Below are 15,121 nucleotides of genomic sequence, written 5' to 3'. Positions count from 1 at the left end.
TGTTGCTGGACATGTTGAACATTTGATTGATGGCAATGGTGGAAATAGTGGGGTGTTTTTGCCTGTGATACTTATGATTTCAGACCAATGTTGGTATAAAATTATATTTATTGAACATAACCTTGTTGCGCATTGTCTCAGATAGCTGGACCGTTACACACTGGTGATTCCTTAACATGAAAGGGTTAAATAAAACTTAACTTCAATCAACATAAACTTTAACTGGCACCAGGGTGATGGACACCAGTGTGGCAGCATTGTCACTCACAGCAATGTTCTTTCAGGCAAATCGTTCAGATCTCTGTTCCTCACATAAGAATCTTGTAGCTATGTAGCCACCACGGGCCCTTTCCTGTGTTCTGGAGGGAATCGTGGGCATGGTTGCATAGCCAGCCTGATTGTCTGGCCCTAGGTCAGTGTCCAGCCCCTCGTCGTCCTCTTCCTCTCTCTCCTGAGGTGGAGCATCAGTGCCTTCTGGCAATTCTTGGCCCCTCCTGATAGCCAGATTGTGCAGCATGGAGCACACGATCACAAATGTACCTACTTACTCAGGGTTGTATTGTAGCTCCCCTCCTGAGTGCTCCAGGCATCTGAAGCGCTGCTTAAGCACAGTTATTGTTTTCTGGACCACATTGCGTGTGTCTCTGTGGCTCTGGTTGTATTGCTTCTCAGCCTCGGTGTGGTGTCACGCAGGGGGGTCATCAGTCAGGCCATATCGGTTATCACCAAGCATCCAGCATTGTCCTTGTGGATGACTCTTAAAGATGTCAGAGACAACACTCTCACGCAGGATGCGAGCCTCATCGAAGGTGCCCGGACATTTGGCATTCACTGCCATGATGATCTTGCTGTGGTCGACAACTAGTTGGACCTTTAGGGAGTGAAATCCTTTTGTGTTACGAAAATGCACCGGGTCCTGAGAAGGTACGCGCATGGCGATGTGAGTGCACTGTATAGCTCCCTGCACCTTGGGGAACTTAGCAATGCGGTAGAATGCTTCAGCCCCTGTCAGTCTGAGCCTCCGTGGTCATGCGGAAGCTGATAAAGTCCATCCTTCTCATGTACAGGACCTCTGAGATCTGTCTAATGCAGCGATGGGTTGCATGGTGAGACAGAGGGGAAATCTCGACTGCGGAGGCCCGAAAGGAACCGGACGCATAGAAAGACAGTGCCGCGGTGACCTTGACCTTGACTGACACTGATGTCCTGATGGCAGGCCGCAAATGTGGCCTGATGAGCGCACATATTTCATTGATCACCACCTTGTGGAAGCGCAGTCTCCGAAGGCAGGTGTGGTCGGACACGTTAAGGTAAGACCTCTTTTCCCTGTACGTGTGGGGTGTGTATGGTCTGGGCCTCCTCTTCATTCTTGCAAGCCTTGAATTGGGGACATATATGATGTGTATCGCACATTGAGCCATCTGCCCTCTGCAGCATCTGCATATTAATCGATGCGGGCTAAGAAATGGCTGGCCTCATTAGAATGAAAGTATAATAGCGATTGATCGGAAGCAATAATTTCCTCACTAAAATACACCTAGAGTAAACCCCCAATAGTCCAGAGTCTGAAAATATGTGTATTGAGATGGTCACTTCACCTGAGAAAAACTCCAGAGTCAATGCAAACTCCCCAAAGTTGAAGCAGCCTTTGAATGAAGCGACCTGCGATTTTAAAAATGGCAGCCACACCGCTGGCTTTAGTTCAGAACAGTTCCACTTTTTCTGGGCAGTTTCCTGGGCGTTAGTTTTGCCAAATTTGCTCTTTACGACAAAAAAGAATGGGCAGGCGGTATTATTGAACCTCGCCGTTAATTCCTTGCGGAAAGTAGCGCTGGGCAATATTATGGGCGTTAATTTCTGATGATTCCGCCCCAAAAAAGTGGGCGGACGGTATTATTTTTTCCCAGCATTACGCACATGGGGAAAGTCACGCTTGGCGATAAGTTTCTGAAAAATGCCCGTCAGTTTCCATTTTGTGGCTAAATGGGCGATATACGTCATTTCAACGGTAAAATGGATGTTCAGTGGGCGTTAAGCGTGCAAAAACCGTGGAAGGTCTAGCCCATTGTCTGTATTTGAGTGTACCTTGTTACTATTTGATGACATTGTTTGTATGTTAAACGATCTGGTGTGTATAGTAATTCAGAAAGCAGTTAGTTGTGATTTCAGGATAATTCTACATCGTTGCATGTTAATGGTCTAAATGTACTATAAGGGTTCAAAGGCTTTTTTGGTATAAAGATGAAAGTTTAGACACTGGACACCACACGCTGGAATCTCGGAAGGCGTGTCACAAGCAGCCACGGAACTCGGAGCAAGCAGTGAGCTGCCTTTGTGAAATACCTCAGTAACTTTCATACTGGGCTTGTTTAGTATGAATGTCTAAATAAAAGACCCAATCCTGCATTTACTACAGCTGAGTGTGCGTGAAATTCGACGTTTAAAGCAATGAAGCGAAAAGAGCAAGACAGACCGACAACATATTGGTGACCCCGATGTGATTTTCAAAAGTTCGTTGGCTGAGTTGTTGGAAGAAGTGTTTCCCACACATCAGTTCAAGGGGTGAGCATTCTCTTAGTTGTCGTGACTTAAAGGGATCTTCAGTTAGTAATGGGAGGTTCAAGGAATATTCCAGTTGAGGTCCGGTCATTTCTTAATGAGTGGATTGAGTCGAAAAGGGGACCTTATAGGATAAGGCAGGAAACAATGACAGGAGGATGGAGAGAGACACGGCAGTCCTTAGTGGAGAGAGTCCAGTTAAAAAAGATTAAAGTGTTTGGGTTAAAAAGTGATAAAAAGAGAAAAGCGTTAGTGTTACAGTATCTGATGCTGGGGATTCAAAAGTTAGGAGAAGAGGCTGAGGCTAGAGATAGAGAAGTTTCAGAACTCACAGAGCAGCTAATAGCAGCTGGGAATTAAATAGAGAATTGGTGATTTCAGGCATTCGGGGCAGCCAGGACTGTTCTGATGCTGAATCAGCATCTTGCTGATGAACAGAACCGTAATCAAGATCTAGAGAAAGGTGTAAAGTCCTGACCCTGCAGTACAGACTTACACGAGGCACATGCTGAAGTCAAGGTCACTCTGGACCTGCACCTTTATTTCACAGCTCTCGAGTGCCACACTTGCCTGAGACCTGCCTTTATATACCTGTGTGGGACAGGTATGCAGTGTCTCCTGCAAGTGCACCCCTGGTGGTAAAGTATGCTTGTGGTTACAGGTCATATCTAGTTACAGTCATGTATAGCATGGTAAGATACAGTTATATACAGTAGTGTGAGATACATGACAAAAGGAATATCTAAGCTGCAGCAGATGGTGGTATTAGGTTGCCCAGCGGAGACTGCAATTGATAAAGCTGGGTGGTATTCGGAGGATTCCCCGGGTCTGAGAGTTGAAAAGGGGATTAAGCGACAGGGAGAATGCCCACCGTTCCCTTCAGCAGCTCCTTTGTCTTCTCTGACTCCGGAGCCTCGAACCCGTGTGGTTTGCGTGGCAACGTTAGGTACAGAGGCGGAGCAGTTAGCTGCCTCTTCAGTTCTTCAGACGCTTAAAACCCCGCAATATTACACACAACCTCCCGGTAATGCGGAGAGTGGGGGAAGCACGCTCGAGCGGACAAGGCCAGAGCAGGTTCATGATTCCTCTACTCCCTATGGAGCTCGTGAATGGAACACGACCATAAGTGGTTTGGGGGATTCCTGGTATGAGCGAGGAGGGGTACAGTTACAGGACATGAGAGCGATCCTTAGTGAAGTGGGACCTGCACCACTTCAGGATCTTAATAAGTTTGCCCAATGGTGGTGTAATATTCTGGGTTGGTGGCAGTCAGGGAACATATCGGAGAAACTGAGGGTTCACATGATTCTGTGAGCTTTATGGAATCATCGGGGAAAGGTCGTAGGTTTTGAAACAACTTCCAGGTCCCTGCTTGGTAGAATAATAGCTGAAATCTTTGGTGCTCAGGGCCACAGTTAATAAAGCGGCTTGCATTATTACCAGGGGAAGGACCCAGGGAAGCGAGGGAATGTATATTCCAGTTATGTAAAAGTTTGGGAACTAATTGGATTGATATCAGTCATTACGGGGACGGTACACATAGAGAGATCATTTTGACTCTCCTACTCTCGTCAGTAGTTCTGTAAGTAGATGCCTGGGGTGGGGACGATAGTTTTGATAAATGGTTGGCAAGGGTAGAAAGCTTGTATCAAAGAGCTTCAGGTATCACAGTCAGGGAAGTGAGACAGGGGTTACAGCGATGGAAGGCGGAAGGGCCTGAGTGGATGAACCCCACGAGGAGTCGAATAAAAGGAGCAGGAACAGGTGGTGCCCATCAGTTTATAGAGGACAGAGATAGACTGGCTAAAGAATTGGAAAAGTTAAAAGAAAAGTTGAAGAATCAGGAAAGAGAAGCTAGAGCCACAGACAGGAATGATACCTCGGTTCAGTTGCTGAGGTTGGGGGTAGATTCCGCAGGTGAGGGAGGATCCCTACAGGGATGCTGTGCCTCAACCACACATGTCGTTCCTTTAGGACCCTTACTTCAGGATAGGGGTGGCCATACTCTTATCGGGGCATGTATGGAAGGTCAGCGGGTAATTGACACAGGATCTGAATGAAGGTGAGGTGCTCCTGGAGGAAGGGGATTCCCCTCTTCAGAGACAGTACCCCAGATGCAGTTACTGAACAGTCAGAGATGAAAGCAGTGGGAGAAGCTTGTTCAGGAGCATTTAAAGTTTCTGCAGGAATGGGCTGTCTCAGAACTGATGAGATGTTCAGTGAAAAGCTCAAATGTGGGAGTTATAAACATGATCTTAAAGGATGCGACATAGAAGTTGGATCGTTACAAATGTCAAGAGAGGAAATTGCAGCAGTTCCGAAGGGTGAACTGAGAGAAGGACTGGATCTCTCGACTGACTATTCAGCACTTCCGTCATTCTTTACTCTATGTTGTTACACTTCTCCCACAAAGCAGAGGAAATTGTAAAAAATTGTGCAGAGGGCAACAGACTTGGTCGAAGACACCGATTGTGAGTTTACATTTCTGAATGTAAACAGCATGGAATTCAGTCGAAAACATCAAAAATTGCAAGTTGACGTTTAAGTGAAAATGGATATGGTGACCAACAGACTTGAAAATGGCATCCTAAGAATCTGAATCTGCAGCAACCCTACTTTGACCCTAAGCGTGCTGCTATTTGGAAGAAGGAAATGCGGAAATGGAGTACAAGACTTCAACAGCTACAGGGATTGAATCAAGCAATTGTGGACATTAACCATGTTACCCAGATAAGACCTGTCACTGAGGCAAAGTGAAGTAGGGGAATGTGGGAGAGCAAGCCAGCACTTCTGAAACTCTCTGCTTCGGTGCAGTCTGGAGAAATCAAAAGGGTTAAAAGTTGGAAGATTGAAGTTTGGACTAAAAACAGGATGTTTGGATCGAAAGAGGCTGCTAGACGATTGAAGCCACTTAGCCACTCAACTGTGACATTCTGATCATCTGTGTGTTTACAGTACCCCATGATGGGAATCGATTTATGGCAGTGAGACTTGACCAGGATAATAAGTGGCTGGTCATTGTCTGTATGTTGAATGTACTTTGCTATTATGCGAATAATAATAGTAATTCATGACATTGTCTGGATTTGAGTGTAACTTGTTACTAGTTGATAACTTCGTCTGTATGTTAAATAATCTGCATGTCTATAGTAAGCAGTTAGCCGTGATTTCAGGACAATTCTACATCGTCTGCATGTTAATGGTCTAAATGTATTATAAGGGTTCAAAGGCTTTTTTGGTATAAAGATGAAAGTTTAGACACTGGACACCACACACTGGAATCTCGGAAGGCGTGTCACAAGCAGCCACGGAACTCGGAGCAAGCAGAGAGCTGCCTTTGTGAAGTATCTCAGTAACTTTCATACTGGGTTTGTTTAGTATGAATGTCGAAATAAAAGACCCGATCCGGCCTTTACTACAACTGAGTGTGTGCGTAATTCAACATTTAAACAACGAAGTGAAAAGAGCAAGACAGCCCTACAACATACCCATATGTTACCTTTCAGTGATTCATGTACAAGGACACCCAGGTCCCTCTGAACACCAACATTTCCAATCTCTCACCATTTAACAAATACTCTGCTTTTCTATTTTTCCTACCAAAGTGGATAACTTTACATTTCTCCACATTATATTCCATTTGCCATGTTCTTGCCCTTCACTCAGCCTGTCTATATCCCCTTGAAGCCTCTTTGCATCTTCCTCACAACTTACATTCCCACCTAGCTTTGTATAATTTGTAAACTTATATTACATTTGGTCCCCTCATCCAAATCATTGATATGGATTGTGAATAGCTGAGGCCCAAGCACTGATCCTTGTGGTACCCCACAAGTTACAGCCAGCCAACCCGAAAATGACCCGTTTATTCCTACTGTCTTTTTTCTGTCCAGTAACCAATCCTCAATCCATGCTGGTATATTACATATTACCCCAATCCCATGAGCCCTAATTTTGATTAATAACCTCTTGTGTGGCACCTTATCGAATGCCTTCTGAAAATCATCCACTGGTTCCCCCTTATCTATTCTGCCAGTTACAACCTCAAAAAACTCTCTAACAGGTTTGTCAAACATGATTTCCCTTTCATAATCCGTGTTAACTCTGCCCAATCCTGTTATTCTTTTCTAAGTGCCCTGTTACCACATTCATAATAATAGATTCTAGCATTTTTCCTGCTTCTTCTTCTTAGGCAGTCCCTCGGAGTCGAGGATGACTTGCTTCCACACTAACATGAGTTCTCAGGTGACTGATGAGACCAATGCGGGACCTACAGTCTCTGTCACAGGTGGGGCAGACGATGGTTGTCGTGCGCTCCTTCTGCTGTTTGTACTTGGCTTCCGCATGCTCCCGGCGAAGAGACTCGAAATGTTCGATGCCTCCTTGGATGCTTCTCCTCCAGTTTGAACGATCTTGGGCCTGGGATTCCCAGCTGTCGGTGGGGATGTTGCACTTTTTCAAGGAGGCTTTGAGGGTGTCCTTGAAACGTTGCCTCTGCCCACCTGGGGCTCACTTGCCGTGTCGGAGCTCTGAGTAGAACGCGTGTTTTGGGAGTCTAGTATCGGACATGTGGACAATGTGGCCCGTACATCGGAGCTGATCGAGCGTGGTCAATGCTTTGATGCTGGCGATGTTGGCCTGAGCGAGAACACTGACGTTGGTGCGTCTGTCCTGCCAATGGATTTTCCCTACTACTGATGTCAGGCTAACTGGTCTGTAGTTCCCCGTTTTCTCTCTCCCTCCTTTCTTAAATAGCGGGGTTACCTTTGCTACCTTCCAATCTGTGGGAACCATTCTAGAATCGATGGAATTTTGGAAGTTGACAACCAATGCATCCACTATCTCTATAGCCACCTCTTTCAAAACCCTAGGATTTAGGTCATCAGGTCCAGGGGATTTATTGGCTTTCAGTCTCATTAATTTCTCCAGTACTATTTTTTTACCAATAGTAATTTCTTTCAGTTCCTCATTCTCGCTGGTCCCTTGGTTCCCCACTATTTCCAGAAGGTTTTTTGTGTCTTCTTCCATGAAGACAGACAAAAAGTATTTGTTTAATTTCTCTGCCATTTCCTTGTTCCCCATTATAATTTCTCTTGTCTCAGCCTGTAGGGGACCCACATTTACTTTTGCTAATCTTTTCCTTTTTACATACCTATAGAAGCTTTTACTGTCTGTTTTTATGTCTCTTGCCAATTTACTCTCATATTCCATTTTCCCTTTCTTTATCAATTTCTTGGTCCTTCTTTACTGAATTCTAAAATCCTCCCAATCCTCAGGCTTACTGCTCTTTTTGGCAACATTATAAGCCTCTTCCTTTGACCTAATACTATCCTTAAACTTCTCTTGTTAGCCATGGTTGGACCACTTTTCCTGTGGAGTTTTTGTGCCTTGAAGGAATGTATATTTGTTGTAAATTATATATTAATTCTTTAAATGGTAGCCATTGCTTGTCTTTCACCATACCTTTTAATATAGTTTCCCAATCTACCGTAGCCAACTCTCGTCTCAAACCTACGTAGTTTCCTTTGTTTAGAGTTAAGACCCTAGTTTCAGATTTAACTAAATCACTTTCAAACTCAATATAAAATTCTATCATATTATGGTCACTCTTCCCTAAAGGCCCGTTTACTACAAGTTTATTAATGAACCCTTTCTGATTGCACAATAAGTCATAAGCATTCAAGTCCCACTCCAGGGGCTTGAGCTTAAAAATCTAGGCTGACACTCCAATGCAGTGCTGAGGGAGTGCTGCACTGTTGGAGGTGCCGTCTTTCGGATGAGACGTTAAACCGAGGCCCTGTTTGCCCTCTCAGGTGGACGTAAAAGATCCTGTGGCACTATTTTCCTGGCCAATATTTATCCCTCAATCAATATAACAAAAACATGATCTGGTCGTTATCACATCACTGTTTGTGGGAGCTTGTTGTTCGCAAATTGGCTGCCACGTTTCCCACATTACAACAGTGACTACACTCCAAAATGTACTTCATTGGCTGTAAAGCGCTTTGAGATGTTCGGTGGCCGTGAAAGGCGCAATATAAATGTAAGACTTTCTTTCTGATTGGTAGGGCACTCACTGTCACCTCAGCTCTGGAATTCAGCTCTCCCCATGTTGTGATGGGGGCTGGAGACAGTCACTGTCACCAATACCAGCTGGAACCACAAGGAGGCGCTTGAGAGTCGGAGTCCACTGATTGAACAGCGCGCAGGCGCCGACACGCAAAGCGCGCTGGGAGATGTAGTCCACCAATGGGAGAGGGAACGATGACTATAACTCCCGGCACTCCCTCCCTTTGTTGTTGCGTGCTGACGTCCGCCCCGCCCCCTCCCCTCCGACGTCATCGCGCAGAGCAGCGACGCGCGGCTGGGCGCCGCAAGATGGCGGAGGCGGAGATCCCGGAGACGACGGCGGAGCACGAGCGCATCCTGCGGGAGATCGAGAGCACGGACTCGGCCTGCATCGGTCCCACGCTGCGGTAGGCGGGCCCGGAGGGGGTGGGGGGAGAGGCGCTGGGTCACCGCCCGCAGGGGGCCCCTCACACACTGCACTCCTCACCGGGGGAGGGGCCCCAGGGGAGGGGCCTTGGGATAGGGGGGAGGGGACAGGGGGCGGGGCCCCAGGGGGAGGGACCCCAGGGATGGACCCCACGGATGGGGGAAGGACCTGGGTTAGGGGGCGGGGCTCCGGGGGGAGGCGAGGCGAGGCGTCCCCCGGGGATAGGGGGAGGGGCCCTGAAATAGGGGAGAGGCCTGGGGTGAGGGGAGGGGAGGGGAGGGGCCTGGGGACAGGGCCCCAGGGGGAGGGGAGACGTCCCCCGGGGATAGGGGGAGGGGCCCTGAAATAGGGGAGAGGCCTGGGGTGAGGTGAGGGGAGGGGAGGGGAGGGGCCTGGGGACAGGGCCCCAGGGGGAGGGGAGACGTCCCCCGGGGATAGGGGGAGGGGCCCTGAAATAGGGGAGAGGCCTGGGGTGAGGTGAGGGGAGGGGAGGGGAGGGGCCTGGGGACAGGGCCCCAGGGGGAGGGGAGACGTCCCCCGGGGATAGGGGGAGGGGCCCTGAAAGAGGGGAGGGGAGGGGCCTGGGGACAGGGCCCCAGGGGGAGGGGAGACGTCCCCCGGGGATAGGGGGAGGGGCCCTGAAATAGGGGAGAGGCCTGGGGTGAGGGGAGGGGCCTGGGGACAGGGCCCCAGGGGGAGGGGAGACGTCCCCCGGGGATAGGGGGAGGGGCCCTGAAAGAGGGGAGGGGAGGGGCCTGGGGACAGGGCCCCAGGGGGAGGGGAGACGTCCCCCGGGGATAGGGGGAGGGGCCCTGAAATAGGGGAGAGGCCTGGGGTGAGGGGAGGGGCCTGGGGACAGGGCCCCAGGGGGAGGGGAGGCGTCCCCCGGGGATAGTTGGAGGGGCCCTGAAATAGGGGAGAGGCCTGGGGTGAGGGGAAGGACCTGGGTACAGGGCCCCAGGGGGAGGGGAGGCGTCCCCCGGGGATAGGGGAGAGGCCTGGGGTGAGGGGAGGGGCCTGGGAGGCTTCCCCCGGGGATTGGGGGAGGGGCCCCAGTGACTGGGAGGGGCCCCCAGTGACGGGAAGAGGCCCGGGAGCCAGGGGTGGGGCCCTGAAATAGGGGAGAGGCCTGGGGTAGGGGGAGGGGCCTTGGGGAAGATTGAGTGGTCGCGGTGGGAGTAAGGGCGAGCTTGCCCCTCTGGGGACCGGCTCCTTTCCTGTTACCCCCTCCTTCAGGACCAGCCCAGCCCAGCCCCTCTCACCCCCGGGGACCGTCTCCCACCAAGTAACCACCCGACTGGGAACCATACAGCTGGGGCTGTCTTCCCCCCCCCCCAATCAGGACCTTCCAAGCAAACAGTACCTGCTTCCCCTCACTGGCCCAGGCAGCTCTTCATGTCCCAAACTGGCAGCCACATGAGGATTAATACACTGGGGGTGGGGGTGGATAGAATATATGCTTGTCATTAACCCAGTCTGGGGAGGGGCAATGAGTTGTAAATACATATTGAATAGTTAAGTTCCACCAATTGTTACAGATTGCCAGAAAGCGAATGTATTCCTGCGTGTGTACAATTCTCAGGCATGTCAAAGAACAATGTGATCAGTGAAATGATAAACTGAATGTCTCCGTGATCTGCATTGTAAGTTTCAACCCCGATGTTGACAGTGGTTTGGGGCTAGGAGTTGTGAGCTATGAATCAGCGGGAAAGTTGTACAAACTAAAGGATGAGAGGAAACAGTCACCGATGGTGATCCATGTCTCATCATCATCATCATAGGCAGTCCCTCGGAATCGAGGAAGACTTGCTTACACTCATTTTAAATGAGTCCTTAGGTGGCTGAACAGCCCAATATGGGAACCACAGTCCCTGTCACAGGTGGGCAGATAGTTGTTGAGGGAAAGGGTGGGTGGGACTGGTTTGCCGCACGCTCCTTCCGCTGCCTGCGCTTTGTTTCTGCATGCTCTTGGCGCCCTCCCGGGTGCACTTCCTCCACTTAGGGCGGTCTTTGGCCAGGGACTCGCAGGTGTTGGTGGGGATGTTGCACTTTATCAGGGAGGCTTTGATGGTGTCCCTGTAACGTTCCCTCTGCCCACCTTTGGCTCGCTTGCCGTGAAGGAGCTCCGAGTAGAGCGCTTGCTTTGGGAGTCTCGTGTCTGGCATGTGGGCAATGTGGCCTGCCCAGCGGAGCTGATCAAATGTGGTCAGTGCTTCAGTGCCTACGGCAGCACCAGTAACTATTGACCCCATGGTTGCTAATAGCTCGGTTTAACAATGACCTATTTTGAATTTGGGCTACTGAAAAGGATGATTTTGAGCTGTGTTGCTTAGCTGGGTTATAAAATAAACCTGACTTCGGAATATAAATTGGCAGTGATAGCTCTCTCTCTTTGGGGAGGGGTGCAGGATGGTGTTTTGATTTTTTTTTAATGTGTGGCTCACGTACTTAGCACTGTTGCCTCTGAGTCAGAAGGTTGTGGGTTCAAGTCCCACTCCAGCGGCTTGAGCACAAAAATCTAGGCTGACACTCCAGTGCAGTGCTGAGGGAGTGCTGCACTGTTAGAGGTGCCGTCTTTCGGATGAGACGTTAAACCGAGGCCCTGTCTGCTCTCTCGGGTGGATCCCTCAACCAACATCACATATTCAGATTATCTGGTCATTATCATCATCATAGGCAGTCCCTGATGATAATGATCAGATAATCTGATTGCTGTTTGTGGGTGTGGGAGCTTGCTGTGTGCAAAATTGGCTGCCATGTTTCCTTCATTACAACAGTTACGACACTTCAAAAAGTACTTGATTGGCTGCAAAGCGCTTTGGGACGTGAAAGGCGCAATATAAATGCAAGTCTTTCTTTCCATGAAGTTAGCACTGGGCACTGCGGTAATTGTGTGTGATTGCCCTTGTCCTCTGCAAAGCCTATTCACAGTGCGGGGCTGTGACTGCTGGACCAGTGCCATGAATTGGGACCATGCTGTCATCTGTCATTGTGGTTAAAGAGACGCTGACTTTAGATCTTCGACAGAGCTCCCTTTTTTCGCTCGCAAATGCCGGTCGTACGAATTGTGCTCCAAACACACGGTCAATTCTGCAAATAATGTACAAAAAAAGAGGGTGAGAAACATAGAAAATAGGTGCAGGAGTAGGCCATTCGGCCCTTCGAGCCTGCACCACCATTCAATAAGATCATGGCTGATCATTCCCTCAGTACCCCTTTCCTACTTTCTCTCCATACCCCTTGATCCCTTTAGCCGTAACTCCCTCTTGAATATATCCAATAAACTGGCATCAACAACTCTCTGTGGCAGGGAATTCCACAGGTTAATAACTCTCTGAGTGAAGAAGTTTCTCCTCATCAGTCCTAAATGGCCTACCCCTTATCCTAAGACTGTGTCCCCTGGTTCTGGACTTCCGCAACATCGGGAACATTCTACCCGCATCTAACGTGTCCTGTCAGAATCTTATATGTTTCTATGAGATCCTCTCTCATCCTTCTAAACTCCAATGTATAAAGGCCCAGTTGATCTCGTCTCTCCTCATATGTCAGTCCTGCCATCCCGGGAATCAGTCTGGTGAACCTTCGCTGCACTCCCTCAATAGCAAGAACGTCCTTCCTCAGATTAGGAGACCAAAACTGAACACAATATTCCAGGTGAGGCCCCTGCAGTAAGACCTCCCTGCTCCTATACTCAAATCCCCTAGCTATGAAGGCCAACATACCATTTGCCGCCTTCACCGCCTGCTGTATGCCAACTTTCAATGGCTGATGAACCATGACACCCAGGTCTTGTTGCACCTCCCCTTTTCCTAATCTGCCGCCATTCAGATAATATTCTAATTTCGTGTTTTTGCCCCCAAAGTGGATAACCTCATTATACTGCATCTGCCATGCATTTGCTCACTCATCTAACCTGTCCAAGTCACACTGCAGCCTCCTAGCTCCCCCTCACAGCTCACGCCGCCACCCAGTTTAGTTTCATCTGCAAACTTGGAGATATTACACTCAATTCCTTCATCCAAATCATTCATGTATATTGTAAAGAGCTGGGGTCCCAGCACTGAGCCCTGAGGCACCCCACTAGTCATTGCCTGCCATTCTGAAAAGGACCCGTTTATCCCGACTCTCTGCTTCCTGTCTGCCAACCAGTTCTCTATCCACGTCAGTATATTACCCCCAATACCATGTGCTTTGATTTTGCACACCAATCTCTTGTATGGGATCTTGTCAAAAGCCACATCCACTGGTTCTCCCTTGTTCACTCTACTAGTTACATCCTCAAAAAATTCCAGAAGATTTGTCAAGCATGATTTCCCCTTCATCAATTCATGCTGACTTGGACCGATCCTGTCACTGCTTTCCAAATGCGCTGCTATTTCATCCTTAATAAATTGATTCCAACATTTTCCCCACTACTGATGTCGGGCTAATAGGTCTATAATTACCCTTTTTCTCCCTCCCTTTTTAAAAAGTGGTGTTACATTAGCTACCCTCCAGTCCATAGGAATTAATCCAGAGTCGATAGACTGTTGGAAAATGATCACCAATGCATCCACTATTTCTAGGGCCACTTTCTTAAGTACTCTGGGATGCAGACTATCAGGCCCCGGGGATTTATCGGCCTTCAATCCCATCAATTCCCCTAACATAATTTCCTGCCTCATAAGGATATCCTTCAGTTCCTCCTTCTCACTCGACCCTCGGTCCCCTAGTACTTCTGGAAGGTTATTTGTGTCTTCCTTTGTGAAGACAGAACCAAAATATTTGTTCAATTGGTCTGCCATTTCTTTGTTCCCCGTTATAAATTCACCAGGTGAAGCCCCACCAGTTAGATTGGGTAACCTCCCCAATCAGCAGCAATCCACCCAAGGTTACTGCCCCATGGCCCAGAAGAGACGAGGACCCAGGGGCAGCACGGGCCAGCCCACACTGCGATATGTGTGCGCGCTCGTTCCGTGCAGCAGAGCTGGTCTCCAGTCGTCCTGGTTCAACCTTTGCCACTGGATAAAGGCCTAGCTTGTTAAGTCCGTGTGGTGGCTGATGTGTAACGGTCACCACACGTTAAAAAAATCCATGCACAGGCATCTTCCTCCTCCTCGATTGGAGTTCAGGACTGGAACATCGGGTCCTTCATTGAAACATCTGTGAACTCTTGTGGAAGCAAGTCATCCTCGCTCAAGGGACTGCCTATGAATGAATGAATGATTATACTTGCAGCTCCCGGCCCTGCAACCTACGCCACCAAGCAGGACACGAGCAGCATTCACGGGAATACCATCACCTCCAAGTCACACATCATCCTGACTTATCATTCATTGTCGCTCGACCAATATCCCTACCGAGTATCAGCCATGGATCAGTGGGTCGCTCTCTCTCTCTCTCTCTCTCTCGCGTCTCCAAGTCAGAAGATTGTGGGCTCAAGCCGCAATTCAGAGACCTGAGCACATAATCAAGGCTCCGAGCCCAGTGCCGAGGGAGTGCTGCACTGTCTGAAGTGTCGTCTTTTCGGATGAGACGTTAAACCGAGGCCACGTCTGCCCCCTCAGGTAGACGTAAAGATCCCATGGCGCTATTCGAAGAAGAGCAGAGGAATTATCCCTGGTGTCCTGGCCAATATCGCTCCCTTAAAGCTGAGGAGCACATCCCAAATAGCAATACAATACCCATCGAGAGCGAAGAGTGACTCAGTAAGGGAGAGAAAATGAGTTTGCTTTGATATGTCATCTCTGGATGTCCCAAAGTGCTTCACAGCCGATAGATTATTTCTGATATGCAGTCTCTGTTACTTCGGTTAATATGGCAGATATACTGTGCACAGTTCTGGTTTTCTTAGCTAAGGAAGGATACACTTTCCTTGGAGGCGATGCACTGAAGGTTCACTAGATTGATCCTTGCGATGAGAGTGCTGGCTATCCTATGATGAGAGATTGTGTAGAATGGGCCTATACACTCTGGAGTTTAGAAGAGTGAGAGGTGATCTCATTGAAACATAAGATTCGGAGGGGGATTGACAAGGTAGATGCTGAGAGATTGTTTCCCCTGGCTGGTGAGTCGAGAAGTAGGGCA

The 15,121-nt window shown here is 48.9% G+C and overlaps 1 protein-coding gene across 4 annotated transcripts in view; it reads left to right on the top strand.

Moving 5' to 3' along the window:
• Nucleotides 1–8,870: 8,870 nt before the first annotated feature.
• The window catches only part of LOC139235688 (exocyst complex component 6B-like), a 780,151-nt gene continuing 773,900 nt past the window's right edge, over nt 8,871–15,121 (top strand). Inside the window, exon 1 of one of the 4 annotated variants that reach the window (XM_070866759.1) lies at nt 8,871–9,035. In XM_070866759.1, the coding sequence (XP_070722860.1) occupies nt 8,938–9,035 (98 nt within the window). In that variant the 5' untranslated portion in view covers nt 8,871–8,937. The remainder of the gene's footprint in view (nt 9,036–15,121) is intronic. The other 3 variants (XM_070866752.1, XM_070866746.1, XM_070866730.1) reach the window with 3 other exon arrangements.

The sequence above is a fragment of the Pristiophorus japonicus genome, chromosome 2, assembly GCF_044704955.1.
Source record: "Pristiophorus japonicus isolate sPriJap1 chromosome 2, sPriJap1.hap1, whole genome shotgun sequence".
NCBI lineage: Eukaryota > Metazoa > Chordata > Chondrichthyes > Pristiophoridae > Pristiophorus > Pristiophorus japonicus.
This window is presented reverse-complemented; position numbering and strand designations above follow the sequence as displayed.